Source organism: Limanda limanda, chromosome 2 (genome assembly GCF_963576545.1).
Source record: "Limanda limanda chromosome 2, fLimLim1.1, whole genome shotgun sequence".
NCBI classification, from domain to species: domain Eukaryota; kingdom Metazoa; phylum Chordata; class Actinopteri; order Pleuronectiformes; family Pleuronectidae; genus Limanda; species Limanda limanda.
Genome location: NC_083637.1, coordinates 31,242,124 through 31,269,222, shown reverse-complemented (window position 1 = coordinate 31,269,222; position 27,099 = coordinate 31,242,124). Strand labels below are relative to the sequence as shown.

General features: G+C 41.1%; 1 protein-coding gene across 2 annotated transcripts; it reads left to right on the top strand.

The window, feature by feature from the left end:
- Nucleotides 1-596: 596 nt before the first annotated feature.
- Nucleotides 597-25,945, top strand: LOC133023312 (zinc finger protein 544-like). Of its 2 annotated transcripts, XM_061090320.1 has the most exons (5): nucleotides 597-1,053; nucleotides 4,775-4,905; nucleotides 10,051-10,248; nucleotides 19,075-19,141; nucleotides 23,138-25,945. In XM_061090320.1, the coding sequence occupies exons 1-5, from the start codon at nucleotides 765-767 to the stop codon at nucleotides 24,004-24,006; spliced, it is 1,554 nt and encodes a 517-aa protein (XP_060946303.1). In that variant the 5' UTR covers nucleotides 597-764; the 3' UTR covers nucleotides 24,007-25,945. The 2 variants fall into 2 exon arrangements, with proteins under 2 accessions (XP_060946303.1, XP_060946310.1); XM_061090327.1 differs by lacking the exon at nucleotides 10,051-10,248.
- The last annotated feature ends 1,154 nt before the right edge of the window (nucleotides 25,946-27,099 follow it).

Sequence of the window (27,099 nt, the reverse complement as noted above, 5' to 3'; positions counted from 1 at the left end):
GCCTATTTCATGATTGGGATTGTTAATCAAATTCAAATTCAAATTCAAATTCCACTAGATGGGGATTGGTGGAAGACTTTTTAACTGGATAAAGGATTTTCTGTTTGGAAGAAAAATTCAAGTAAGGGTTGGATCAGATTCATCAAATAACCACACGGTAAGAAATTTAACACCTCAAGGGAATAAGCACATTACTCTTTATAATAAGGACAAAATGACATCTTCTCAAAGGTACCAGTAGATATAGTAGATGATGGGGCACTGTGGAAAAGGGAGAGAAACAGAGTACACAATAAAGAAAGTACAAAAAATCATCATGAGGTGATGGAGTGGGGTTATAAGTTGGTATATGGGATATGGGTAAGAGAGCACAGGGTGGTGTTTGCTTTTTTTAAGGGATACAGGGATTTTCTATAGGATTTAATGGGTAAATAGAGTATTTTAATTAATCTTTTTATATATATAAAAAGATAATGTAGAATGTAAGCCTTTGGGGATGTAGAATGTAAGCCTTTTTTGATCCACAGGGCAGAAGGTGGCGGTAATGCACCATTAAGCTGGATGCCAGCCGTCGTAAAACAAGAAGAAGTAGAAGAAGAACAAAACAACTTGAGAGTGCTCACGTCACCTGCCTTTTCTACATTGTTTAAAAATAACAGTACCTATTTGTGACGTACTCCAGCTCGGACAGTTGCCCTACTCTTCATATCAGGGTCGCATGAAAGACTGGGGTTCATCTCTATCTACGAGGCTGCGCAGTGACCATGACAGCGGCCGTGGACTTCCCTTCTAAGATCGCCTCCATCATGGAGGTTCTGGCAAACGCGGCCGTTGCTGAAATCTGTAAAGTTGTGGACGACGGATACTTGGTGATTCAACTGGAAATGTCCCAGAGCCAGAAGGAGAACGAGCTCCTGCGGAGGAAGATCAAACTGCTGGAGGTGCAGTTCGCCCGCTACAGAGCGGAGAGAGTGAGGGGAGCGGAGGCTTCAATCAACAGCCGCTTCCCCGGATTCCGCCTCCTCAACCGGCAGAGCAAGGACTCACCGGTCGGTAAGTTACCACACAACCTCACTCCACTCCACCTGTTTACGCTTGAACCCAGCAGTTTGTGTGTACGTTCACGTGCCTGTTTTTGTGTAGCCGCTTTCATGTACGGCGGGTGTCCGCAGAATTTGGTCTGGACTTTCAAACATGAACAACCAAGCGGGAGATTCTCCGCTCAGACGCGTTCACAACAGCACAGATGTTTTCAGAACATTTCGAGACACCCTCTCACGTTCCGTGCAGGCGGGTGTGTAAAGCAAGTGGTAACCTAGCGGGACGTCACCCAGCGGTTGGTTAACTGCCGTTTAAAAAGCCAGAGTTTCTAATTTGGTCAGCACCGTATTGGCGATTTGAAGCCAGTCTGAACCTGACGTTACCATGTTTTTCTAATACATTATTATTATTAAAAGTATTTTTAATTCATGTTTTTATTTTTAAGATGCACTCAACTGAAGGTAATATTCCTTTCAAGATTTACTTAACTCGTCAATCTTCAGATCTTCATCCTCCTAGATTCCCCACTAGCAGCAATATTTTAAAAAAAATTAGATTTAATTATAAATTATGGAATGGCTTTTCACAGGTGTAAAATAACTTTTCTTTTGTAAAATTTTATAAAATATTTTCAAAGACCATTCAATTGTTGCTCTTTAGCTGTCTTCTTTATGTATGTTGTCTGTAGAGCTATGATATGCTTTTTCTATTGATTATTATTGCTCAGGAGTCGATGCATGTTTATAAAATCATTGCTCTAGTAAATTTATTATCAACTGTTACAGATTGTTGTTGAGTTCAGATTTATCGGACTGATTGTAGTAATTGATGAAAAAGCAGCCATCTAATATAGAGAATTAATGACGTGATAGTAGGGCTGGGCAATTAACCGAAAATGTATAGAAACAGACATTTACAATCGAACTAACTTAATCTTGCTCATTTCGGTTAATTCAGTTATTACTTTCCCCAATGCATGCATTCAGAAACTGTCAGATGCCTGCTACATTCACTTTGCAGCAGCGCCCCATGTACTTTGTATCGGGCTATATTGCCCGGCTGCATGTCCTTCCTCCCCACTCCCCTGCTGATCTGCGCTCACTTCACATGTTACCAATAAATACCATCACTAATCAGAAGTTATAAGGATCTGAACATCACGTATCATCACGTGAATCGTTATTGAATCATGAGGCTAGTGAAGATTCATGGTGGCTCTACAACTAAAGGCTCCATTATGCTTCTCTGTGGCGTGCGGAGGGACGCACGGATCCCACAGACTCTTTTTGATTTTTGCTTCTCTGACAACTTTATGTGCTGAAGACAATTCACCGCCAAACAGAAGGTGGCGCAACGGAAATCGAGCTTAGAGAAGCCTACCTCAATGTGCATAGAAGAAGTCCACGTTTGTTGTTTACATCTATGGTTTACCTCCTTCCATTTTTTCCTCACACACTGAACGGTGGCAACTAACAGAACTAAATAAAGTGACACCCAGGGGGTCACAATGCTAATGTAATCGTTTCTTAGCACAGCGGTTCCCCGGTCTTGTTTCGAACTGCATTGCTAATCCCACAACTTTAAGCTACACAGAGGCAGCTAGCTCCCCCCCAGCTTCCACACACAGTCTGCAGGGACTCCCGATACTAACTACTACTAAGTGTTTGCTTCTAACCTGACGGTGTTTGAGAAACAGTGTCATGATAGAAATGGAATTAATGTTGTGACAGCGGGTTTTTGCGCTGTTACCACCGCAGTTAGCATGGTGGCTAGCACGCTAGAGCCATTATGAAAGTTCGTTATAACCATATGTGACCGTGCACACATATCGTCAGTGTTCTAACGAGCCACCGTCAGCCCGACAACTCCGCTGGCTTAACACACACGTCAAATTAATCGTAGAATCGTAGTTGTGTTTGGGACCTCAAACCGGAAGTTTGTCGTTCCGAAATGCTGTCGTTAGCGGACCAATCACAGCCAAGGGCTGTCCCTAGGCTCTCCAAAATAACCATGGATAGTTTGAAAAATTAGAGGTGCACAAAAAGCTCTCCGAGGCGCTCGGAGAGGGCGTTTCTCTGTCCATTTCTGTCCGTGTCAGTCAAAACGGAGAAGCATCGGCCTTAATACATATCTATAGCCATCACACCTTGACTTGAGGGACCCCATTAACCCACTAGCCGGTGGGGTTTTTAATGACTGTCTGTTTTGCATACCGACACTCAACACTGGCACTGAAACTTCCATTTAGTCGGTTAGAACTGACAAAGCCTTTTGGATGAGAGGGGAAACTGGGATGACTGAGAACTAGGGACGGGAATTGGTAGGGACCTCCTTATACGATGCGATATGATATGTATTGCGATTAGGGTTGCAAAGGGGTGGAAAGTTTCCGGTAAATTTCCGGAAACTTTCCGGAAACTTTCCACGGGAATATTAAGCACAGGAATTTGGGGAATTTTGAAAAAAAAAACCTATGCAAATTAAACGCTGAGCAATAAAAACATCATTCAAAACTCTATTTTAAAGATGTATGGAATGCAGCACACGCTGCAAGTTGAATTTCAACCTTCCACTGTGCATTCTTCCATCACATGCACAGATAATTCCCAGCATGCTTCACACTACAGCAGGGCTATTGAGGCCTGCTGTAGTGTGCAGGACTAGTCAGGTAAGTTTCCATGATATTACTGGGGAAAATATATGAGCATGCTGATTGAGGATTGTTCATCTGTTCATCCATCCTATTTCCATTATAATTTATCCATCAATTGTAAAATATTTTTTCAGACTATTCCAATTGTTTGGCTAACTATTTATATCTCTGGCATTGAATTAGTGTTTTTTTTACAAACTTTTTTCTCATCTTATTCTACAGAACAATGCCACGTGCACTATCTCATGTGTGGAGGCATTTCACCCCATCCAATGTAGAAGGAAAGGCTGTGTACATTTGCAAATACTGCGCAAAGACCTAAGTTAAGAATGACACAACGATGCAGAAGCATATAGTCAAGTGCCCAAAGTTTCCTCAGGGCTCAAATCAGCCTATGACACAACAAAATGTTTATATTTATGTCTGTATATGACAAGGTAAATACAGTTAGTATAAATTACCCACAACATTTCCAGTTTATTCCCGTTGATTCCAGTTGATTCCCGTTAATTCCCGTTAATTCCCGTTAATTCCCGTATATTCCCGTATATTCCCGTTAATTCCCATGGAAAGTTTCCAACTTTGAAAATTCCCGGAATTTTGCAACCTTAATTGCGATTCTGTGGGTATTTCGATTCTGTAAATATTGCGATTCGATATTACGATTTCTTGTGATTTTTTTTTTTTTTTAAATACTGGACCATGAAAAACAGTTGAATCATACCTTGAATTAGTATTTTCATTGTAATTTGTTGTCCTTCTTGAATTTGTTTTAATTATAACTTATAACTATAACAAACATTTATTTGATATTTGTATTATTTACTGTTATTTTATACTGCCATATGTTCAGTTTGTGGAAGGTTCTTGTATGTATGTTAATTGATTTAAATCTATAAAACCAATAAGTATGTCCAGGATATGTTTTAAAAAAAAAAAAAAAAAAAAAAACGAATTGGGAGGCAGTGTGGCGATTTAAAAATTGTCATTCTCAAGAATTGCGATTCGTAACTGAATCGATTTTTTCCCCCATCTCTACTGAGAACCTTTACAGATATTCTCCTCCTAATGTCCCTCCAGGCCCCTCTCTGCAGGGCAGGACCAGGTTCCTGAACAGAGGTAAAGGGACTCAGCAGTGTGTGCAGAAAAGCCAGCCTATCAACCTTGACCAGGATCCTGATCAGGAGGGCGTTACCACTACCAAGACTGAGGTATCTATTCCACATTTCACAAAGACCAGAAACCCATCTTCTCATGGGCATCTGTATGCAGGATCCCTTAAAGTCTGACTTTGACAAAGAAGCAGACTGTGTTCATCCAAGCTGCCTTTTGATATGTTCTACCAGGACTCACCAAAGTTAGTTGTGATTTTCAAAAGTCTAAAGGGGGGCTCTCAAACTGATATCAAATGTCTAAAACAGTACATGGGGATGTCTAAGCCTTTGTTTTTTACATTTTAATATGGCAATGTAAACTATTTTATACTGATTGAATGTGAATCACAACAGACATCCAATCACTGATGTGACTTCGGCCTGTCCCAATGTCAAATTTTCCCTAAACGATTATCGTGACTCAAATAATTCACATTAACTTTGTTCGCCTCACATCATATATTCAAAAAAGCTTAAACAATATCATTCTTAAATATCAAAACCACTTAATCACTGACATGTTACATGGTGACATGTGACAGCTATTAAAACTACAGTATTCTTACAAATACTGCCAAACATTATCATATAGCAATCAGTTATGCAGGTAGTGACACCCACTAATAGGGATGGGCATTCGATTAAATTGTCTTAATCGATCGTCAGGAGAATTAACGATCGATTTTCGATTAATCATTAATATTTTATATTAAAATTCACTATTTATAGGCTATATTAAAATGCAGTGAAAATAGAAAAAACACAGCGTGTTTCCTCATTGAGGTTTTTGTAACAAGATGTACAACTCTTGTGGCAGTTAAACGGAATCCGTTCAATGGTTACACTTGTAAATATGCGCTGCTGTACTATTGAGCCCCGCTGAGAGAGCAGCTAGCTGCTGAGAGCTAGCTCGATTTGACGGTTCTCGACCTCTCAGTCCGGTTGTTGTCACGCCCTCACTCCCGGAACCCCTCAGCCAGACCCAGGTCTGTCCGGGTTCCCCTCCGCGTGGACTGAGGGTCCGTGTGCGGACATGAAGCCGAGCAGCGGAGGCTAGCTCCGGGCTGCTTCCTCCAGCTGCTAACATCCTACCTGTGCTGCGTTCAGGGCAACTCAGATATTCCGACCTCCTGCCACATAGCGAACATGCAATAGTTTTAATCGATGAAAAAATAATGTCATCGACGAAATTCTTAATGATCAATTAATCAATCGTCGATTAATTATGCCCATCCCTACCCATTAACCAGTCACCTACAACTGATATATAAACTTGTCATCTGATCTGAATAAACTGGTCAGTTATATCTCACACTAGAAATTATTGTCAGTATCTCACTAAAGCTGTATTCAGACATGACCTCCAGGTAAAATCCGGAGAATTTGCGTGTGGATTCAAAAATAAAGGCTATTATAGAACTGAAAGCCTGATAAAAACTGACAAAAGCACATGGAATATTATGCTCAAAAAAGAATAGGAAAAAGGTTGAGCAAAGCTTATGTACTTTTAGTGCATGAGAGTAAGGAAGCTTTCTCTAGACTTTGGACTCCATGTATCATAAAGCTTATCAAATGTTTTGCATAAAAATTTTAAATAAATTAAATGCACGGACAACATCCCTGAAAAGAGATGTCAATTATTAAACACAATCACTTGAAACAATCACTTGAAACAAACAGCAAACAGCCTGTCAGTACTTATAGAACAGACTGGCTGCTGTATGCAAGTGAATGCAACAATGTCCGTTTCATATTGAAATTGCAAGCTATTTGTGTAGTTGCTTTATTGTGGAAGTGTTTGTTGTTTTCTTGTCATAAGCAGTGTGTCTGTTGGGGCTCTTGTTGTGAAGGGTCACCAACGGAAGGGGTTCTGTTGTGGAGAACGTCAAGAGTAAGAGAGTAAAGGCCGGCGCATGCTTCTGCGTTTTCACGGGAACGGAGACGCAAGAGCCCTTCCGGGCCCCTCACGGCCCTTCCTACGTCCTTACGTGCATCGGCCAATTTTTCTAACTAGACGGCAAAGCCCCGCAAGCGTCACCCGGCCGCGAGGGCTGTGATTGGTCTGCTGACTACATAATTTCCGGAGTCGCATTTCCGGTTCATGCCCGGAAACCACGGAAGATTTAGAAGAACGAATATGGACCAGATAGAAGAGCACTTGGCAGAAGAGATCTGACACTATGTCCACTAGTATAACCTGTCACTAACCGGCGGATTTTTCCGCCAGAAAAAGGCTCTGCGGAGCCGCCGTGGCGATGTTAATAAATCGCTCTTCTTCGTGCAACACACGAAGAAGAGCCGACTTCGACAAAAAACATTACTGCGCCTAGTGTTCTGGCGGGGAATTGCATGGAAACACGCGCAACGGTTGGAGAACCATGAATGACAACGAGTCCTGCGTCACAGCTGCGTGCCTGCGGGCCCCTGACGACGCAGAAGCATGCGCCGGCCTTAAAGAATTAATAAACGGGAATGTTTTCCTGGTTCACCCACATACGAATGTCTCATGATTATCATCCAGCAACTGAGCCGTCAAACCAAGAAAACTAACTGGACTGACGTCTGAGGTCCATATGTCTGTGGTCAAACTTACCTTGGCATCGATCAGACTATGAATGTGTGCGGCGACCACATCATATAGGGCAGGGACACATCTGAAAAGAAACGGCGACTTTTTCCCCCCTCACTAGCTCTAGCTGCTAATGCTTGATATTCTCACCAATCATTGTCGTCGCGATGACAGACTCTTAAATGACTTATGAGATTGGCAGTGTTAAAATTTGCAATTTTTTCCCCCTCTCTGAATCTTTGCACATTTGGTGCAAATCGCTCTACAGTCGCTCTTAAAGTGTAAAAAACGTCCACACCGCCAACGCAGTTTTCAGTTCCGATGTAAACACATCATGCTGGTATGGACAGGCACAGATGTATGACTATATGAGCAGGCATGTTATATCAGCTATAATTTCAGATTTTGATAAATAAATAATAATATAAAATTATCATTATCGAGCCTATAATATATCGGACCGATATACTGTATATCTCTACTTCATGATTAATCATTTACACATTCTCTGGTCCAGTGTCTGTTTTTCTTGTTATTATGACATTAAACTGAACTAAACTATCTCAGTTTTGGACTGTTGTCAACAGAGGGGGACATCAGAGCCTGTTGTGGTGTGTTAATGATGTCACAGTGGAGGAGGAAAAGCTTGTGAAATGTGTTTGGTGTAATCACTTTGTAATTTGAATAAATTTTCTGGGTTTTCTCTACCATTATTAGACCGTGGATCTGGAAATTAGGTTTGAAAAAGTGGGGATCATCTTGTACATAAAGATGAGACGATGATGTTTTCATTCCATCAGATATGTTTGGACAGAGAGAGTACAAGTGCTAGTAGCCTTAACATTGGTGAGTAGAGCCGCGGTGTCTTTGTTTTATTGACTTGTGAACATACAGCATGCTCTTATGAACACCTGCCTGCCTAGGACAGTAAAAACTTAGTAGGGTTTTAGATGGTCCACTGTCCCACTAATGATGCAGGATTTTTCTCTGAGCTCCTCATGGCTGGTTGACTGTGACAGACTGGTCCGTTGTCATTGCATTGGTGAGAGCACACAATGCTTCAATGATGGAAAGGCACAAAAAACACATTTATAGAGTAAAACAAATAAAAACAAATAAAATTACCTTGATTGAATTACATTGACGGTCAATTACATTGAATTATAATAGTATTTCCATTGGGGTGAGGATGTTGCAGTAATGCAGTACAGCACATGCTAGTTTTTCCAGGTGTGGAAAAACTTTCTTTGCTCATGCAAAGCACACCTTGCTGAGAAGTTTATATGCATCTGTCAGTTCCAGCAAGGCTCTTGAGTCATCAGTACCTACAGTACATTTGTGCAGACTAATGGGCAGGGGAAATGTCTGTCTGTCTTTATATATGAGCTGTCTCAAGATTTAGGAAAATATAGTTTAGATACCCTGTTAATTTACTAAATTGAATGATAAATAATAAGGATAACATACATTGTATTCATGATATTTCTTTAAGGGAATCCTGGTAATAATATTTCATGTAAATATCTTTGAAAAGGGACCAGTCAGTTGTCTTTTAGATTGACAGCTTCACAGTCGCCCTTGTGTAGTAAGGCCCGCCGGTTCCAGACAGAAGAAAACAATCCAAGCATGATTAAGATTAAGATACATGTATTTATCCCACACACATGCACAGGCACACTCATGCAAGGGGAAATTTAACCTCTGCTTTTAACCCATCTGGTGCCAGACACACAGAGCAGTGGGCAGCCGTGTACGGCGCCCGGGGAGCAGATGTTAGGGGAGTAAGTTGCCTTGCTCAGGGGCACTAGACAGGGTAGGGAGAATACTCTTGGATTTTTGGACAGATTAATCCAGGTTCGTCTTTTTGTTGTTTCTCCGTGGAGTCGAACCAGAGACGAACCAGAGACCTTCTCTGCCCATAGCCCAAGTTTCTGCCACTTGTCCACCACCTCTCCCATGTAGCATACCTTTGGTCTTTGCATTGAAATGGATCTATCAAATATTGTTTCTCACGTGTTTCCTTGTGTATTTTTATCAAACCAGGGTGTTTGCTAAAGGTCACAGTGAGATACATTCATGTAGTTGCAGGACTGTTCTCATAACATATAAATAAGTTAGCATTGCATGATTCTGGTAGTAGAAGTACAGCGCATGCAGAGGGTATGCATGATTGCCCCTCTGATGCTTTAAATTGTCATTGTTTTGTAAGACTTCCATTATTATGGAAACCTATAATTATCATCATTGTGTGTTTGCTATGTTAATATGAATGGTTATGTATGCAGGTTTATTATTGTTTTAAGGGCTGGAACTATTTTAATAAATTTATTTAAATTAATTGTTTAGAATATGAAAATTAAAAAAAATGATTGTGTACTGTCTCGTTTGACCCACATTTAAAACTCGTTTACAAAGATATATGAAAATGAGACTAGACATATTGTTTCACTGTTTTTAAAAAACAGTATAAAAAATGTATGAATAAATTGATTACACATGTTCTTTTATAACATATATGTTCTATCAATTCACTACTACAGTAAAAGACCAGTTGTTTCAGCGTAATAGGCAGGAACAATTAGTCCTCATGTTACTTCCATCGGAAGTTGTTTTGAATGAGTTTGTCCTCTCAGTCAGCAGAGCTTCAAGAGGAGGGGGAGCTGCACATTATCAAGGTGGAGGGAGCGATGGAGACCATGGGCACCACCATTGAGGTGCTAACAGACTCAGGCATCGGCACGGGAGGAGGCGTCAACTCAATGTCCTCACTCCACTCAACCTCAACGGACAGCACCGATGGCCAACCGACAAGATGCAGCAACGTAACGGAGGTCAGTGGATCTGACGTCATCACCTTTGTTGTCGGCAGGACAGCTGAAACTCACAGGGACAGGGACACCACCCACGGCCTCCTTCTGACAGGAAGTGATGTCAGAGCAGTGGAAATTCAGCCTTTGAACTCAGACTGTCACTTGATAGATCGCAGGGATGCTGTGCCAAATTCTTGTATTGATGTAACCGATAGCAGGAATGTGGCTGCAATAGATACCTCCAAGTCCTCTCTATCAGAGGTGATAGTCATTCATGGAGGGGGGATGTCAGACAAGGAGGGACAGGAGTGTGAGTGGTTACATGTAGACCAAACAAATAGAGAAGCAGGCAGTGGCAGACCTGAACAAACTACATTACCCAGGTCTGCTGTCCCTCTTGATGACAATCCAGGAACATCATCTAGTGATAACTGTGACGCACCCAGTCTGGTTCTGCTCCGCCCTTTGCCCCCCCTCAACCGCAGCCACAACAAACCCATCTCCAGCAGGTGCCACCCCACTTTGGACCACATCATGGCCATGGGTCGTCCATACGGCTGCACCAGCTGCAGCAAGCGCTTCTTCCTGCAGTCTGACCTGCAGAAGCACATGGCAAGGCACACCAAGGAGAAGCCATACACCTGTCTACTCTGCGGCAAGAGCTTTGTGTGCCAGAGCCAGCTGGACATCCACCGCAACGTTCACACCGGAGAGAGGCCCTTCAGCTGCTCTGTCTGCCACCAATGTTTCTCTCACCCAAGCAACCTCAAGAGGCATGAGAAGATCAAGCACTGAGCACAGACACCAGACCACCAAAAGAGGTCCCCGAGACATGTGGCTTAAAGGGGACATATTATGAAAATTCCACTTTTGTAGTGCTTCTACACATAAATTTGGGTATCTGGCATGTCTACCGTCCCAAAAACTCTGGGAAAAACCAACTTCCGCGATTTGTTGTGGTTCCATGTCAGAAACGATACGCTAGAGTGCGTCGAATGGGATTACGACTGTTGTGTACATAATTTTCCAACCATGCTCATGTAAGGAGTCTCGCTACATGGCCTTGGACCAGTGCCAGTGACGTGAGACATTATGTTTTCGAGTGGTCCGTCTGTCCCATTTTTCAAATTTGGTACAAATATTCACTTGCACAAAAGGAAGTATATGATAAGATTTTGTCAAGTGCAATGTCACGGTGACCCCACAAAAAAAAATGTTTGCCTTGTGAAGGTGATGTCTCTGGAACGCCGTAAAGGCATCCTTTAACATATGGCACAAACATTCACTGCTAATAAAGTATCAATCACTTGATTTTGGTAACAAAGGTCAAGGTCAAAGATGTCTACATTTTTCTTGAACATGATATCTTAAGATTTTAGGGAATGTCTTCCAATTTGGCACAATAATTCACAAAGACTAAAAAATGAACTCATTACTTTTTTTTGCCCTCCCAATCTTTGTTTATGATTTTCTTGAACATGATATCTGAAGATCAACTTAAGGGAATGTCTTCAAATTTGGTCCCTTCACTTTAGGGCTGGGCTATTAACTGAAATTCACCAGAACCGACATTTATGACCTAACTGACTTTATTTTGCTCTTGTCAGTTAATTGGGTTAAAACTTGTTTCGCTCAGCTACGATGTCAGGGTTAAAGTGACCAGGGGTCTCATTTATAACCTTTGCATGTGCACAAAACGGGGTCTGAAAGATACTTACGCCACTTCTCACCCATACATTGTGATTTATAATAACAAACTTGACATGTGAATCAGCGCACTTCTACGATAACTCTGACCCATCTGTACGAACATTTTGGAGATGAGAAAGTGGCGATGCAGATGTGAGGTGGTGAAATGAAGCCAGATTATTGATCCACTTCATCATTCAAATTAAAACCAATAGCGTTAGATGCAGCTGTTCATAAGAACCTTCAAGTTTCAGGCTAGGTTCTTTCTGTCAGCTCTCTCACTCCCGGGCGGCTGTGGCTGAGGGGTAGAGTGGTCGTCCTCCAACCTGAAGGTCGGTGGTTCGATCCCCAGTCTGAACCATCCTATCAACTGCAGCAGCAGCAGTAGCGTATCAGTGTATTTTCTTTATTACGGACATCACTCTTCACCTCCACCTCACTAACAAACACCTCGATGTCGGTGTCAGAAAGTTGCACTGCTTTTCATCGCGTGATACCATGATTCACCGTTAAACCCATTGGTGAGCAGGATCATTTTATATTCACGAGCAGCTTTGCATTGATTGTTTGTGGTTGAATGTGGGCGTGTAGAGGGCAGAGGGTAAGGCAGATCCACTTTCAAAAGTTTCCAGGTGGACTGATTTATAAAGGAACATTGGGTTCATGTGTTCTTGCGCACGGTTTTATAAATTAGATATTTTGTATTTATACAAACTTTTGGGCTTTTGTGCACACCTACACTTTTAGTATGAATCCTACGCACTGTTTTATAAATGAGGCCCCTAAACAATCCAAATTTACAATCTAACACCATTGATTAATAAACTTAGAAAATGTGGGAGTCAGTTTGTGTAAAGCCCAACCGAGACTCGCAGATACCTACAGCGACACACTCCTGCAGGAGAGAAGTTCTTCCGGCAGATTTTTATGTTGCAGAAGAAGCAGCGCTCTGTTTATCAAGGAACATAAGTATGAATTCAGCTGTTTTTTATAAGATCAATTCTACATGTGAGTGATTAGAAAATATCAGAGTAGTTTGTTGACCGGCGCTGAGTAATGTGCTAGGGCAGGGGTCGGCAACCCGCAGCTCTGGAGCCGCATGCGGATCTCCAGCCCTCTGCAGTGGCTCCCTGTACATTTTTCACGAACGGTGAACTTAACTAATCACTTTTCATTTGATGAACGTGAGTGAACGCCACGTTCATTTTCTTAAATCATCATCACATCAGCCGTCATGAAATACCAGGAGGGGGCAAATGTGTGTATGTGTGTGCTCCCAGATAGCGCACACACACACAGGCCCCGGGGCTGCACCCACCGCCTTGCTCACTCGCTCAGAGACGCACACAGTGAGATCAGAGCTTGTTCACGTGAAGCAGCCGCTCAGTGACTGACTGCTTCTTAACAGTGGAAACAGTGAAAACACAGAGTTTCTCTGGTCACAGCTTCTTGATCAGAGCAGAAGCTACAGTTGGTTTGTACCAAGCTTCAGTTTCTGTGTCCGCCTCCAGTCTTACCTGCTCTCACGTTTTGTTTTAATATTTCGTCAACTAAAATATGAGTCACATCCTATTACGTCTACGGCCCGGCGCTCTTCCCTGCAGGTCGCTAATCTATAGTTTCCGACCCCCGGCCTCTGTAAACTAACCATGGACAAATCCCAAAAAAGAAAAGTCTGGGAGGGAAATAGAGAGTTTAATTCTGCCCCCTTGACCCCATCCCCTCTCACTTTCTCCAGTCTATCGCTCCTGACCTTCTTCCTTTTCTCACCCATCTTATCAACACTTCCCTATCTACTGGCTGTTTCCCTATTTCTCTGAAGAAGGCAAGAGTAAATCCTCTCCTGAAGAAACCCACCCTTGACCCCTCCGCAGTAAATAACTATAGACCTGTCTCTCTTCTTCCCTTTGTTTCCAAAACTCTCAAGCACAATAACCTTCTTGACCCTCACCAGTCTAGTTTCAAGGCAGGTCACTCAACTGAGACTGCCCTCCTTGCTGTCTCTGAGCAACTTCACACTGCTAGAGCAGCCTCTCTGTCAAAAGCTGTACAACATCCGGAGAATACGCCCCCTTCTCACTCCGAAGGCGGTGCAGGTTCTGGTCCAGGCCCTGGTCATCTCACGCCTAGACTACTGTAACTCCCTCCTGGCAGGTCTACCTGCTAGTGCCATCCGACCTTTGCAGCTCATTCAGAATGCAGCAGCTTGACTGGTTTTTAACCAAACTAAATTAACTCACACTACTCCGCTCCTCCGCTCCCTTCACTGGTTACCAGTGGCTGCCCGCATCCGCTTCAAAACATTAGTAATTGCGTACCGTGCTGTGAAAAGATCAGGTCCTGTCTACATCCAGAACATGGTCAAACGTTACACCCCAGCCCGTTCACTCCGCTCTGCTTCGTCCAATCAGCTCGTTGCTCCTTCACTGCGGGCTAAACACTCATCAAAATCAAGACTGTTTGCTGTCCTGGCTCCTCAATGGTGGAATGAGCTCCCCATCGACATCCGGACATCAGAAAGTTTACACATCTTCCGCCACAAACTAAAAACATACCTCTGCCGACTATACCTTGAATAAAATTTTTTGAAAAAAACAACATTTTTTGAAACTAACAATTTACTAGCACTTAAATGGCACTTACTTATAGCATTTTGTAGTTTTGCTTTATTTTTGAAGAAATTGTACTTTCTTGATTCTTGTTGTTCTTGGTTTGTACCCTTGGGGTTGAATGCACTTATTGTAAGTCGCTTTGGATAAAAGCGTCAGCTAAATGAAATGAAATGTAATGTAATGTAATGTAATTCTGCGTGGACAGATTCATCTGCTTTCACTGCTAACGATGCTGGTATACCTGTATGCTTGATATGTAGCGAGGAATTGGCAAACTACAAAAAATGCAAGCACACAGACTTTGCTGAAAAGTTCCCAGCTGGGGATGAGCAAAAAAAGCATAGTTCTGTGTTTCATTTATTTCAAAGTAGGCCTACAAATGTATTTTGTTCTCCTCTTCATGAGAGTTTGGTGTTTTCCTTTTTTGTTACAGGTAAAAATAGCAATAAAATGTCAACAGTTTTTTTATTGTTGTTCTATAATTTAATCAATGCAACAAACTATAGTTTTTATATATATTGTATAACTATATATATATAACTTTTAGGGCTGGGCAACGATTAAAAGTTTTAATCGCGATTAATCGCATGATTTCCCTGATTAATCACGATTAATCGCATTTGTATACGCAAAATCCAATAATTAATTAAAAAGTAGTGTATAGCGCAATTTTATTTTCAATGTTCTGCCATATGAACGAAAGTGCCATAACATTTGTTGTGCAAACACTTTTAACATCAGCATTTAATACAGTAGCAGTTAAATAAAATATTCAGTGTAAATCTCAACTTAACAATGTTATCAAAGCAAATACAAAATTAAAGCTCAATGCCACTGCCAGGGCATTAATGTTATCCTCTTCGTTATGAAAAATCTATACTCCTCCCTGCGTCTAACGTAGTCTGCCGAAGCCTCGCTCCGCTCGCTGTTTCGTTGAGCGATTTGCTGATATCAACTGTGTGTTTTGCATTTAGTTGATATTTTAGACTGGAAGTACTCCGGTGATAAGAAAATTCACCTTGGCAGTGGCTACAAATTACTTTGGTTCTGTCGACTCCGCCGTCTGGAAGAACTTTAAAATGAAAATGGCCATGTAAAAGCTCCGTACCCTTATTCATGGTTGTTTATCCGCCAATTATATTCTTTTTTCCGGTTCCGCAGCAGTCAGCAACAGACTTTCACAAAATAAAAGCCTGACTTTCACAATAAAACAATTAATAATCAAACCTGAGTTAATGCGAGATAAAATAATTAACTGAGTTAAATAAGTGATGAGTTAACTCGATTAAAACGAGTTAACTTGCCCAGCCCTAATAACTTTATAACCTGTGTTATCAAATATGTGTTGCGGCTCCAGACAGATTTAATTTGGGGGAAGAGAGGGCAAAATGGCTCTTTCGATAGTAATGGTAGCCTTCCCCTGTCATAAGGGGGATTATCTTTGTAAATAATCGTTCATTAATCATAATTGAGGTAAAATTTTGAAATAATTGTGATATTGATTTGAAGACATAATGCCCATTGCTAGATCACTTGGACACAAAGATGAACTGATTCGATTTTGGGGTTAGGAACACTTCTCTTTAGCATTTCTTCCAGAGTGACAATGTTTAAAAAAAAACCTGGGCTGCAATAACTGAGGCGCTGAATTCTGTGTCCTGCACAGAGCTGAGCACACTCGATGTGGACTCCTTGTATAACATCGCTGCTTCAGGACAGACGCACATTAAAGGTCCGGCCGTCCTGTGTCCCTGTCAGCCTCTGCTTCCTCCTCACTGCTCTGACATGCGTTCACTTTACACTTTAAGAATAAACACTATCACAGATTATTAGGACACGTACAGGGCTGATCTTTCCTTTTGTTTGATTCGCTCTAGATTTGATTTGATTTTGTGTGCTTTTTGACGCGCACAAGTCAGGACATCAGGGTCATGAGTAATAAGTTATGCCATACAGGTTTAGGGGAGACACTACAGGTGATTACAGTCAATTATAGGCTAATAAACAATTTAATGAAAGCCAAAAGTAATACATTTCAATATGAACATTCTTATATCCTTTATTGGAAACATAATATACAATATCAACTGGTATAGTTGAACAATTTAATTCTGAAAATAAAAATTCGGATTAAAAATTGTCAATTTCATGGTAATTTAATACATTTGGTCAATGCATTAGTAAAATAAATTATGGTTGTCTATGAAATACTTTTTTAGAGTTTTAATATATTTTGCATTTGGTTAAATGGTGTGTGTGTGTACATTTTCTAGGACAGCAAGGATTTAATTTGTGTGTACTCAAGGCTCTGAGGAAGTTCTAAATTTGTTAGTACTCTGAACAAATTTAGGTAAGAACATATTGATGAATCTCAGATTTGTGCAATTTGCTTTTAACGCATTGTTTAAGCACAGATCTCTGCGTACCCACTATTTATGAATGAGGCCCAATGTCCCTAAATTGTTTTAAAAATAAAACAAAGAATGATTTTAGCATTAAATCTTTAAATCTAGGACAGCAAGGATTTAACATCAACTTCAACATCCTATTGAATTTGGGCTGTAGCCTGTTGCTTCATTGAGCAGGATAAAGGGGGCATGACATGATCTTTCTGTAGAAACCTGACCAGGAGGTAAAAAAGAAGCATGTATGAAATATTTTGAAGGAGCCGATCTCTCTTTTCATGTCAGATCTTTAAAGAGCTTTAAACTTCATACAGCAGATCTCATCCTCTTATTTCCAACTTGTATTCATAACAGCTGAATCCATGAATTTCATAATATCCAAAAAAACTTCACATACATGATGTCACTTAAAATAAATAAATCAAGAGTTCCAGCTTGTCCAGTGTTGGACATTAGATTATACTTATGAACAGTGGTTCCCAATCTAGGGCTCAAGAACCCCTGCAAGGTTGCAAGTCACGAGAATAAGGTTGCAGATTAAAGACAGTATTAGTTGCAGCAGGTTAATTTGCTGAACCGCAGGAATCATAGGCACACATAGGGGATTTTTTGGGAACTGGATCAATTTAATAGCCTTTTGGATAATGAGGCTTAAAAGTCTCCATTACTATTATTTTTGGGGTTGTGAGCCTGAAAAGTATAGGAACCTCTTATGTAGAACTCCCTAAATGATTAAAAGGAGCTAGCAAATAAGGGTCTGAATCAATGTGCTCTGGCTCTACAGTCAAATAAGATTTTACCCGTTGAAATGGTAAAGCTCATGTTCAGCTGCGAAGGTGCACCTTCAACTTGGTCCAGGACACATCCACGGTTTTCTTCTCAGTGTTTCACACACATTGAATGTTTATTTTTTATTTATTTGATCTAAGTGACAAGAATTAATCAATCAATAAAATGTTATTTGTATTGCCCATATTCACAAAAAACAATTTGTCTAATAGGACTTTAACAAGGTGTGACATCCTCTACCCTTAACCCTCAACAAGAGTAAGAAAAAACTACTTCAAAAATAACTTTAACAAGGTAAAAAGAACGTAGAAACCTCAGAGAAGGCCACATGTGAGGGATCCCTCTCCCAGGAAGGACGGGAGTGCAATAAATGCCACATGTAACAGAGAACATTAAAAAAAAACAAGAGTAAGTTACAACATTGATAAGAATGAATAGTTTGTAGCATAATGGAAATCAAATTAATTGAGGAATTATTGTCAGTATTGGAAGAGAATCGGAGAAGGTATAAGAAGCTCTCGCTTGAACAAATAATTGAAGTCAGTAGTAGTAGTCATAGGTTGTAGCTTCAACTGTAGAGATGTCTTTGCAAAGCCTCACTGTCTTGACATTGCGATAAAGGTAGATAAATAAAAGGAATATTAAGACCACTAATCCCAGCAGGGATATGAACACAGTATATCAGATATTTATTTAGATGACAGCAGATTTAAATTATGTTTATTTACAGATATGAGTGTTTCGATGCATTGAGAATAAATAATCATAGAGTTCTTTTTTTAAAATTATGATTTTTTTTAAAATCATCACACTAAAGTATTCCTCATTTTCTTTTGCACATATTAACACGTAGGTTCAGAGCTGTGATGATTTAAAAAGATTGACAGTATATGAGGAGCTGGAGCAAACTTTTGGTGTAGTATTGTGCATTAAACTGTTTTAAAAGCCTGGCTGAAGATTTCCTTGTTGAACTTTTCCACCTCAGGCATCCTGTCACTCGTCCTCTCACACTCATCACATCATTATAAAGATGTAACTGCATGTTTAATCATTTGAATCTTGTAACCAGAGCTAGTAGAGGGAGGTTTACTAACAAATGTTATACTAGTACAAATATACACACAGTGAATTGTAAATGTACCAATAAATCATATTTTCAGAGGGTTTAATTGTATGGTTTCATTTTATTAATAGTAGTGCAATAGACAAAGTGAATAACTGATCAGTTTATATCAAGCACATACAGTATATTTTACACCTCAACCCAATGACACCTGTCTGAAGTAATACTTATTTTGTGTGTCAGCCTCTTCGTTCTTTTTGTCAGCTAAACGCCTTCCTCCTTTTTCCAGGGCCAGGGATGTCTGAAAAACATAAGTAGTGCTCAGAGCCCGGAGGAAAAGATTCATGAAGCGCAAGGTATCCTTCTGTTTATCATTTCCCATTGTTTTCTTGTGCTAGAAACGCCACTGACATCATTTGGACCTGCACCAAGCACCATAACTATCAAGCAGTGGCTGCCCAAACAGTAGTGAAGCATTTTCTGTATAGAACACATCCATGTTTTCCTCCTGAGCTGCTCTGTGATGCCTCATATAAGATTAAAAGATGTTGCTGATAACGAATCACATTTCACATATACAGAATCAGAAGCTTTTTTTATTGCCAAGCAGGTTTACACATAAAAATAATTTGTGTATATATGAGCTAAATGTAATATACAGTACCAGTCAAAAGTTTGGGCACACCTCATTCAATGGTTTTTCTTTCTTTTTCTTTCTTTCTACATTGCAGATTAATATTGAAGACATCCAAACTATGAAGGAACACGTATGGAATTATGTGGTAAACAAAAACAATGCTCAACAAACCAGAATATGTTTTATATTTTAGATTCTTCAAAGGAGCCACATTTTATTTCGATGAAAGCTTTGCACACTCTTGGCATTCTTTCAATCAGCTTCATGAGGTAGTCACCTGGAATGGTTTTCCAACAGTTTTGAAGTATTCCCAGAGGTGCTGAGCACTTGTTGGCTGCTTTGCCTTCACTCTGTGGTCCAACTCATCCCAGACCATCTCATTTGGGTTTAGGTCGGGTGGTTGTGGAGGCCTGGTCATCTGACGCAGCACTCCATCACTCTGCTTCTTGGTCAAATAGCCCTTACATAGCCTGGAGGTGTGTTTGGGGTCATTGTCCTGTTGAAATAGAAATGCAGGTCCCACTAAGCGCAAACCAGATGGGATGTCATGTCGCTTCAGAATGCTGTGGTAGCCATGCTGGTCCTTGAAGTCCTTGAATTTTTAATAAATCAACAACAGTATCACCAGCAAAGTACCCCCACACCATCACACCTCCTACATGCTTCACAGTGGAAACCACACATGTAGAGACCATCCACTCACCTTTTGTGCGTCTACAAAGACATGGCGGTTTGAACCAAAAATCTAAAATTTGGACTCATCAGACCAAAGTACAGATTTCCATTGGTTTAATGTCCATTCCTTGTGTTTCTTGGCCCAAGCAAGTCTTTTCTTCTTGTTGTTCTTCCTCAGTAGTGGCTTCTTTGCAGCAATTCGACCATGAAGGCCTGATTCACGCAGTGTCCCCTGGACAGCTGATGTTGAGATGTGTCTGGTACTTGAACTTTGAAAAGCATTTATGTTTCCTCTAATCTGAGGTTTTGTTAATTTGCGGTGGTTTCTGAGGCTGGTAACTCTAATGAACTTATCCTCAGCAGCAGAGATAATTCTTGGTCTTCCTGTCCTGGGGCGGTCCTCATGAGAGCATGTTTCATCAAACGGTTTGATGTTTTTTGCGACTGAACTGGAGAAAATATTCAAAGTTCTTGAAATTTTCTGGATTGACTGACCTTCCTGCATTAAAGTAAAGATGGACTGTCGTTTCGCTTCACTTAGTTGAGTGGTTCTTGCCATAATATGGATTAGAACTGTAGTCAAAGAGGCCTATTCACTGTGTAGAACTCTGCACCAACCCTGCCTCTGCACAACACAACTGATGGTCTCAAACACATTAAGAAGGCAAGAAATTCCACAGATTAACTCTTGACAAGGCAAACCTGTTAATTGAAAACCATTCCAGGTGACTACCGCATGAAGCTGATTGAAAAATGCCAAGAGTGTGCAAGGCTATCATCAAAGCAAAAGGTGTCTCCTTTAGAATCTAAAATATAAAACATTTTGGTTTGTTTAAAACTTTTTTGTTTACCACATAATTCCATACGTGTTCCTTCATAGTTTTGATGTCTTCAATATTAATCTGCAATGTAGAAAGAAAGGAAAATAAAGAAAAATAATTGGATGAGAAGGTGTGTCCATACTTCTGACTTGTACTGTATATGTATATATATCAGGGCTGTCAAAATATATGTGTTAACGTGTGATGATTAAATGGTGGAATAATTGTTTTTAACGCATGTGCAGAATGAAACGTTCCATACCCGCCCATACTCACTCGCTCAGAGCGACACACGCAGTGAGATCAGAGCTCGTTCACGTGAAGCAGCTGGTCAGTGAAACACCGAGTTGCTATGGTCACAGCTGCTCAGTGATCAACTGCGTCATGATCAGAGCAGAAGCTGCAGTTGGTTTGTACCGAGCTGGAGTTTCTGTGTCCTCCTCCACTCTGCTCTCACTGTAACTAATAAACACTCATCACTAGTTATCAGGGCCTGATCAACAGATGAAGTGACTAAGTGTTTGTTTGACTCGCTCCAGAGTTTTTGAGGCTGCATTTAAAAATCATGAAAATGACTCAACATGTTTTGCTCAGTACAACACACGACGTGACACTCACAGTCAGGACTCGGTGTTAAAACGAGAGGAGCGACACGCAGACTTCAGATTTCACATTTACATTTAATTGTGTAAAGGTTTGGTTGTTTGATTTAAAAAAGAAAGAAAAAAGTTTTATTCAACGACCTTTATTTGCTGAAAATTAAAAGAGCAATTGCTAAGATGCCCCAATCTTTAGGATATACGTTATCTTTGAGTTTGATTAAAAAAATTATGGTGTGGTATGTTTTAGTTTGATTTTATTTTATTTTTCAATCTTAATCTTAATCTTAAAACATGTAAATTACCTTTATTTTAATGGTATTGAAGCTTTAAAATACACCAACGTGTATCGGCTAATGCCTTCATCAGGGTGTACTGACACACAGAGACAGAGTAATTATTTGTATTCACTTCAGGTGTGCAGGGTGAAAACATGCAACACATAAAATCGTAAAATGTAAACTTCCATAATTCAAACTGTCCATTCTATCAAAAAGCTGAATACATATGTTTAGCTTAAACTATGCAGAAGTAGTTGATTTGACCAGTCCACTAATTAATTTCGGGCAGCAGAATATTATGTCATAAACGATAGACAAAAGCTAATTACAAGCAGACATGTCCTGCAAATGCTGAACATTTTTGGTAGTTGAATGGTTCTATAGCTGAAAGTATGCAAACGTAGTTAAAGTCAACACGGTAAATGGTCTGTATTTATATAGTCTTGATGACCACTCAAAGCACTTTACAGTACAGTTTTGTCATTCACACACATTCATACAGTGCATCTATGGGCATTTTTTCTACAAGGGGCCCTGCAGGGTTCAGCATCTTGGCCAAGGACAATTTGGCATGCAGGCTGGGATTGAACTGCTGACTTTCTGGTTGGAGGACGACCTCAGCCACAGCCGCCCGCCCACAGTTGGAATGCAGACAACGCAGAATCAACATTCACACTAAATATCACAATATCAACACTCACCACACTGAGTAAGATTTACACCTTACGACAGAAATTATTTTTAAAAACAACCGTCTATTTTAAAGTTGTTGGGATTCAGTTTTTTATGCGGAAATCCTGCTTATTGCACAGCACAGACCACAGTAGTTTGTGGATTTAAATTGCGAAACATGCACACCTGTTATCAGCTTAACCTCTTACAGCACCTTCAGACTTCTTTAAAAACATCTGCTAAATGATCATCATATTTTTAAATGTTTCTGATTTTATGACACCATTTGATTAATTGGTTTATCGATTATCAGAAAAATGATTTGCAGCAGTTTTGATTATAGATTCATATTTTTTATTGATTTTCCTGGCAAAATGTCAACACAAATCCTCTTTACAGCCTCCAAAAATTCCGCTCTCCTCTGTATTCTATCTTTATGAACTGTTTTTCCTTGGGTTTTGGTTGTTGATCTGAAGCCGCCTCCTTGGATTCTGGGAAACTGGAACAGAGATATTTTATGATTTAGAAAATAATGGTAAAACTGAATGATACTGGTTATTAAGCTTCTTTAAGCTGACTTGTAAAAACCTTATGTAGTGCACCATACGTGAAAAGAATACAGTAAATAGGTTTCTCTCATTGTGTTTCTTTGCTGTTGGTTCATCAGGTGACACCCCAGAGAAAGAGAGACCTCCCCACACCCTGCTGGACTGGCAGGAGAGCAGTGAGACTGAAGATATGCAGCAGCAGCCATCTTGCTCCAAATACACACCACAGAGTGAACCAGCAAAGTCCTCATTCAGTCAAACAAGGACAAATGTGGCCTGTGCCTTCCCAACTGAACTGTGCAACATGGATGGGGTGAGCCATGAGTGTAAACAGGACATCATTGTAATAAACTCAAGCAGCTGCAGAGAGGTGCCGTCTTTTGGACGGGGTGGAGATGATGAAGAGACACCTCTTGGCAATGTCAGGTCCCAGTATCAGCCACTGCTGTGTATTCAGATCAGTGACTCCCCCAGTGAAGTGATCTTTAACAACCCCCCTGTTTCAATTGCAACAGTGGGCTCCCAGCATCAGCAAACACAATATTCATGGTCTGAAATGGGGCAGATGCACAGTGCTTGCTCCTCCAGTAAAAAACACCTTCATGAGTCTGGTTCAGCTCAGACCCAGCAGCAGCAGCAGCAACCCTTCCTCTCCTATGCATGCACCCACTGCTCATGCCGTTATGCCCACCAATGCCAGCTGCGCATCCATGAGCGCGTCCACACGGGAGAGAAGCCATACCAGTGCACCCATTGTGGGAAAAGCTTTGGCCAGTTCTGCGGCCTCAAGCGCCATCAGATGGTCCACACGGGGGAGAGGCCCTTCCCCTGCCCACATTGCGGGAAGCAGTTTGCAACCTCCACCAACCTGAAGGTCCACCAGAGTGTCCACACTGGGGAGAAGAGGTTCCACTGCTCCAAGTGTGGCAAGAACTTCTCCTTCCTCAGCAACCTTATTAGACACCAGGCTCTGCACTCTGCGAAGTAGAGCCAGTATGTTCTTTTGGGGACAAAATAAAATGAGCAGCTTACTGTGGGATGCAAGCATTTATTCATAGTTTGTTATGTCTTTTATGTCTCAGACATCCAGAAATTCTTTATTTGTTTACCTCAGTGAAAGTTGGAACCACAGTTACCCGACACTCTTGTTACTCTTTTGTGTACCCAACATGGTGAAACATGACAAATGAAGGAATCAAAGTTCTGCAGCTTCTGCTATAAAACATGAACTGCCTGTGCAAGTGGATAACATTATTATGTTAGCTAAAAGTTAAAAAAAGTTTTCAAAGCACGTTAAGGTTTAAGTAAACACAAATGGAAAGCAACAGTTTGACAAGGCTGAGGACTAACCTATAGTCAGATGATGATGATACGATACAGAACTGAAGTTGGGTGATGTTGTGTACAATTATATTTCAAATAACTTACTGTAATGCACAGACCAGTGTTGGGCTCGTAAACCTGCGTGTTTACTCCAGTGGTTACGGTTTGAAGAGTAACCCGGATGTAAACAGAAGCCGTCTCACCGATGAGCAGCGGACATCAGGATGGACATTTCGTTATCGTCACCTGCATAGATATATATAAAGGCTAGATGTCTCGGCCAACTATTTTATCAAATGAGTGGAAGTAGGGGGGAAGGTCAAAAATCAGACATGTCCTTTCGCAAAAAGATGCAGAAAAACTAGTCCACGCCTTTGTTACATCGAGACTGGACTACTGTAATTCACTATTATCAGGCTCCAGCAGTAAGTCGTTAAAGACTCTGCAGCTGGTCCAAAATGCCGCAGCACGTGTCCTGACGAGAACAAAGAAAAGAGAGCACATTTCCCCAGTATTAGCATCGCTACACTGGCTTCCTGTTAAATCAAGAATAGAATTTAAAATTCTCCTCCTCACCTTCAAGGCCCTTAATGATATGGCACCTTTTTACCTTAAAGAGATGTTAATACCATATCAACCTACTAGAGCACTCCGATCCCAGAATTCAGGTTTACTTGTCGTCCCTAAAGTCTCTAAAAGTAGAGAAGAGCCAGAGCTTTTAGCCATCAAGCCCCACTGCTGTGGAATAATCTCTCACTTTCAGTTAGGGAAGCAGACACGCTCTGTTCGTTTAAAAGTAGACTCAAAACCTTCCTTTTTGATAAAGCTTATAGTTAGAGCTAATTAGTGGAATTTATGACACAAGACACACGGAGCTTCTCTTTCCTGCCTCTCCTGCTTCTCCTTCCTTTTCTCCATCCCTAACACATCAAGGTAATTCTTATCTCATCAGTACATGTTACTAACTTGACCCCTTTCCCAGAGTTTCTGTGCCTTAGCACCCGCGGATGCAGGGCCACAGCTGTGGCCGCACCGTGGATATGATTGTGGATCGCGCGTCAGAGGTCGCAAAGGTGGATCCAGTTCGGTGGATTCTGTATCGTGCCTGCTGATCGTAGTGGTAATGGAGGATCCATTGTCGCGCTGGCATCGGCTGATGGTGGACCACGACCGAGGCGGCAGCTGATAATGGATTCTAACTGGCGGCAGCGGACAATAACTGTGGATTATAGTGGATCCCATCCTGATGCTGGATCGTGATCTTGCTGGCTGCTGACCAGAGACTATGATTGCAGCAGGACTGCTTCACATATAGTATTGAAAAAATGTTTACCCTCATCGATGCTGCTAAAAACTTTAATCCTGATGATGTTTTCTTAACACTTGACATCTATTGCACTTCTGTCCGTCCTGGGAGAGGGATCCCTCACATGTGGCTCTCTCTGAGGTTTCTACATATTTTTACCTGTTAAAAAGGTTTTTAGTAGTTTTTCCTTACTCTTGTTGAGGGTTAAGGACAGAGGATGTCACACCATGTTAAAGCCGTATGAGACGAATTGTGATTTGTGAATGTGGGCTATACAAATAAAACTTGATTGATTGATTGAAGGTGACAAAACATGAGGGTTGTCGTGTTTCCAAAGGGGGAATTTGGAAGTGTAAGATCTTATAAAACATAAAAAATGTATGTATGAGGGTGGCATGGGAAAATGTATGAGAGGGTTAAATGAGGTCTTGTTGGATTGGGGGGGTCTACCATATATGGTCAAGGACAGCAGCAAGTCTACACATCTTCAGGCGCAGACACACAAAAAAACATCTCTTCTGACTTTACCTTGGATAAAAATGTATTAATTAAGTAGCGCTTTAGTAGCACTTACATGGCACTTACATACAGCGCTTTGTAGTTTGGCTTTCTTGAAGACTATTGTCTCATGGTTGAATGGACTTATTGTAAGTCCCTTTGGATAAAAGCATCAGCTAAATGTAATGTAATGGAAATTGTTTTATTTGTCGAAGTTTGGGTACAGATATGTGGAGACAAGAAATATTCCAACGGGATGAAGTGTAGAGGTCCGCCAGTCCTCCCCAGCTCCGTGGTTGACTGACTCGGTGCGTGCCGACAGAGCCACTATGCGAGCATCAGAAAGGAAATGGCGGAAATCTAAACACCTGGACGACCTGCTCGCCTATCAGTCTCTTCTCTCCTCTTTTTCTGCCTCTATCTCCACAGCCAAAAGCACTTTTTACCAAACTACTATTCAATCCTCATTTTCTAACCCCAAAAAACTCTTCTCCATCTTTTCAAACCTCCTCGACCCCCCCAGTCCCCCTCCTCCCTCCTCCCTTCTACCAAGCCACTTTGTCAACTACTTTACAAAAAAGATTGATGACATACGATCTTCTTTTTCTGATCCTCCTTCTAGAACCACACCTCCATCAACTTCATCTTCATCCCCTTCGCTCTCCTCTTTCACCCCTCTGTCTCCCAATCAAGTTCTGACCTTGGTAACCTCTGCCCGCCCGACCACCTGCCCCCTTGACCCCATCCCTTCTCACATTCTCCAGTCTATTGCTCCTGACCTTCTTCCTTTTCTTACTCATCTTATCAACACTTCCCTCTCAAATGGCTGTTTCCCTAATTCTCTGAAGGAGGCAAGAGTAAATCCTCTCCTGAAGAAACCCACCCTCGACCCGTCTGCAGTAAATAACTACAGACCTGTCTCTCTTCTTCCCTTTGTTTCCAAAACTCTCGAGC

Bases quoted from the DNA above. Each gene is read 5' to 3' on its own strand.
- LOC133023312 (XM_061090320.1), top strand. From the start codon at position 765: ATGACAGCGGCCGTGGACTTCCCTTCTAAGATCGCCTCCATCATGGAG. The intron at 1,054-4,774 runs GTAAGTTACCAC...ATGTCCCTCCAG, and splicing joins GAGCAAGGACTCACCGGTCG to GCCCCTCTCTGCAGGGCAGG. The intron at 4,906-10,050 runs GTATCTATTCCA...TTGTCCTCTCAG, and splicing joins TTACCACTACCAAGACTGAG to TCAGCAGAGCTTCAAGAGGA.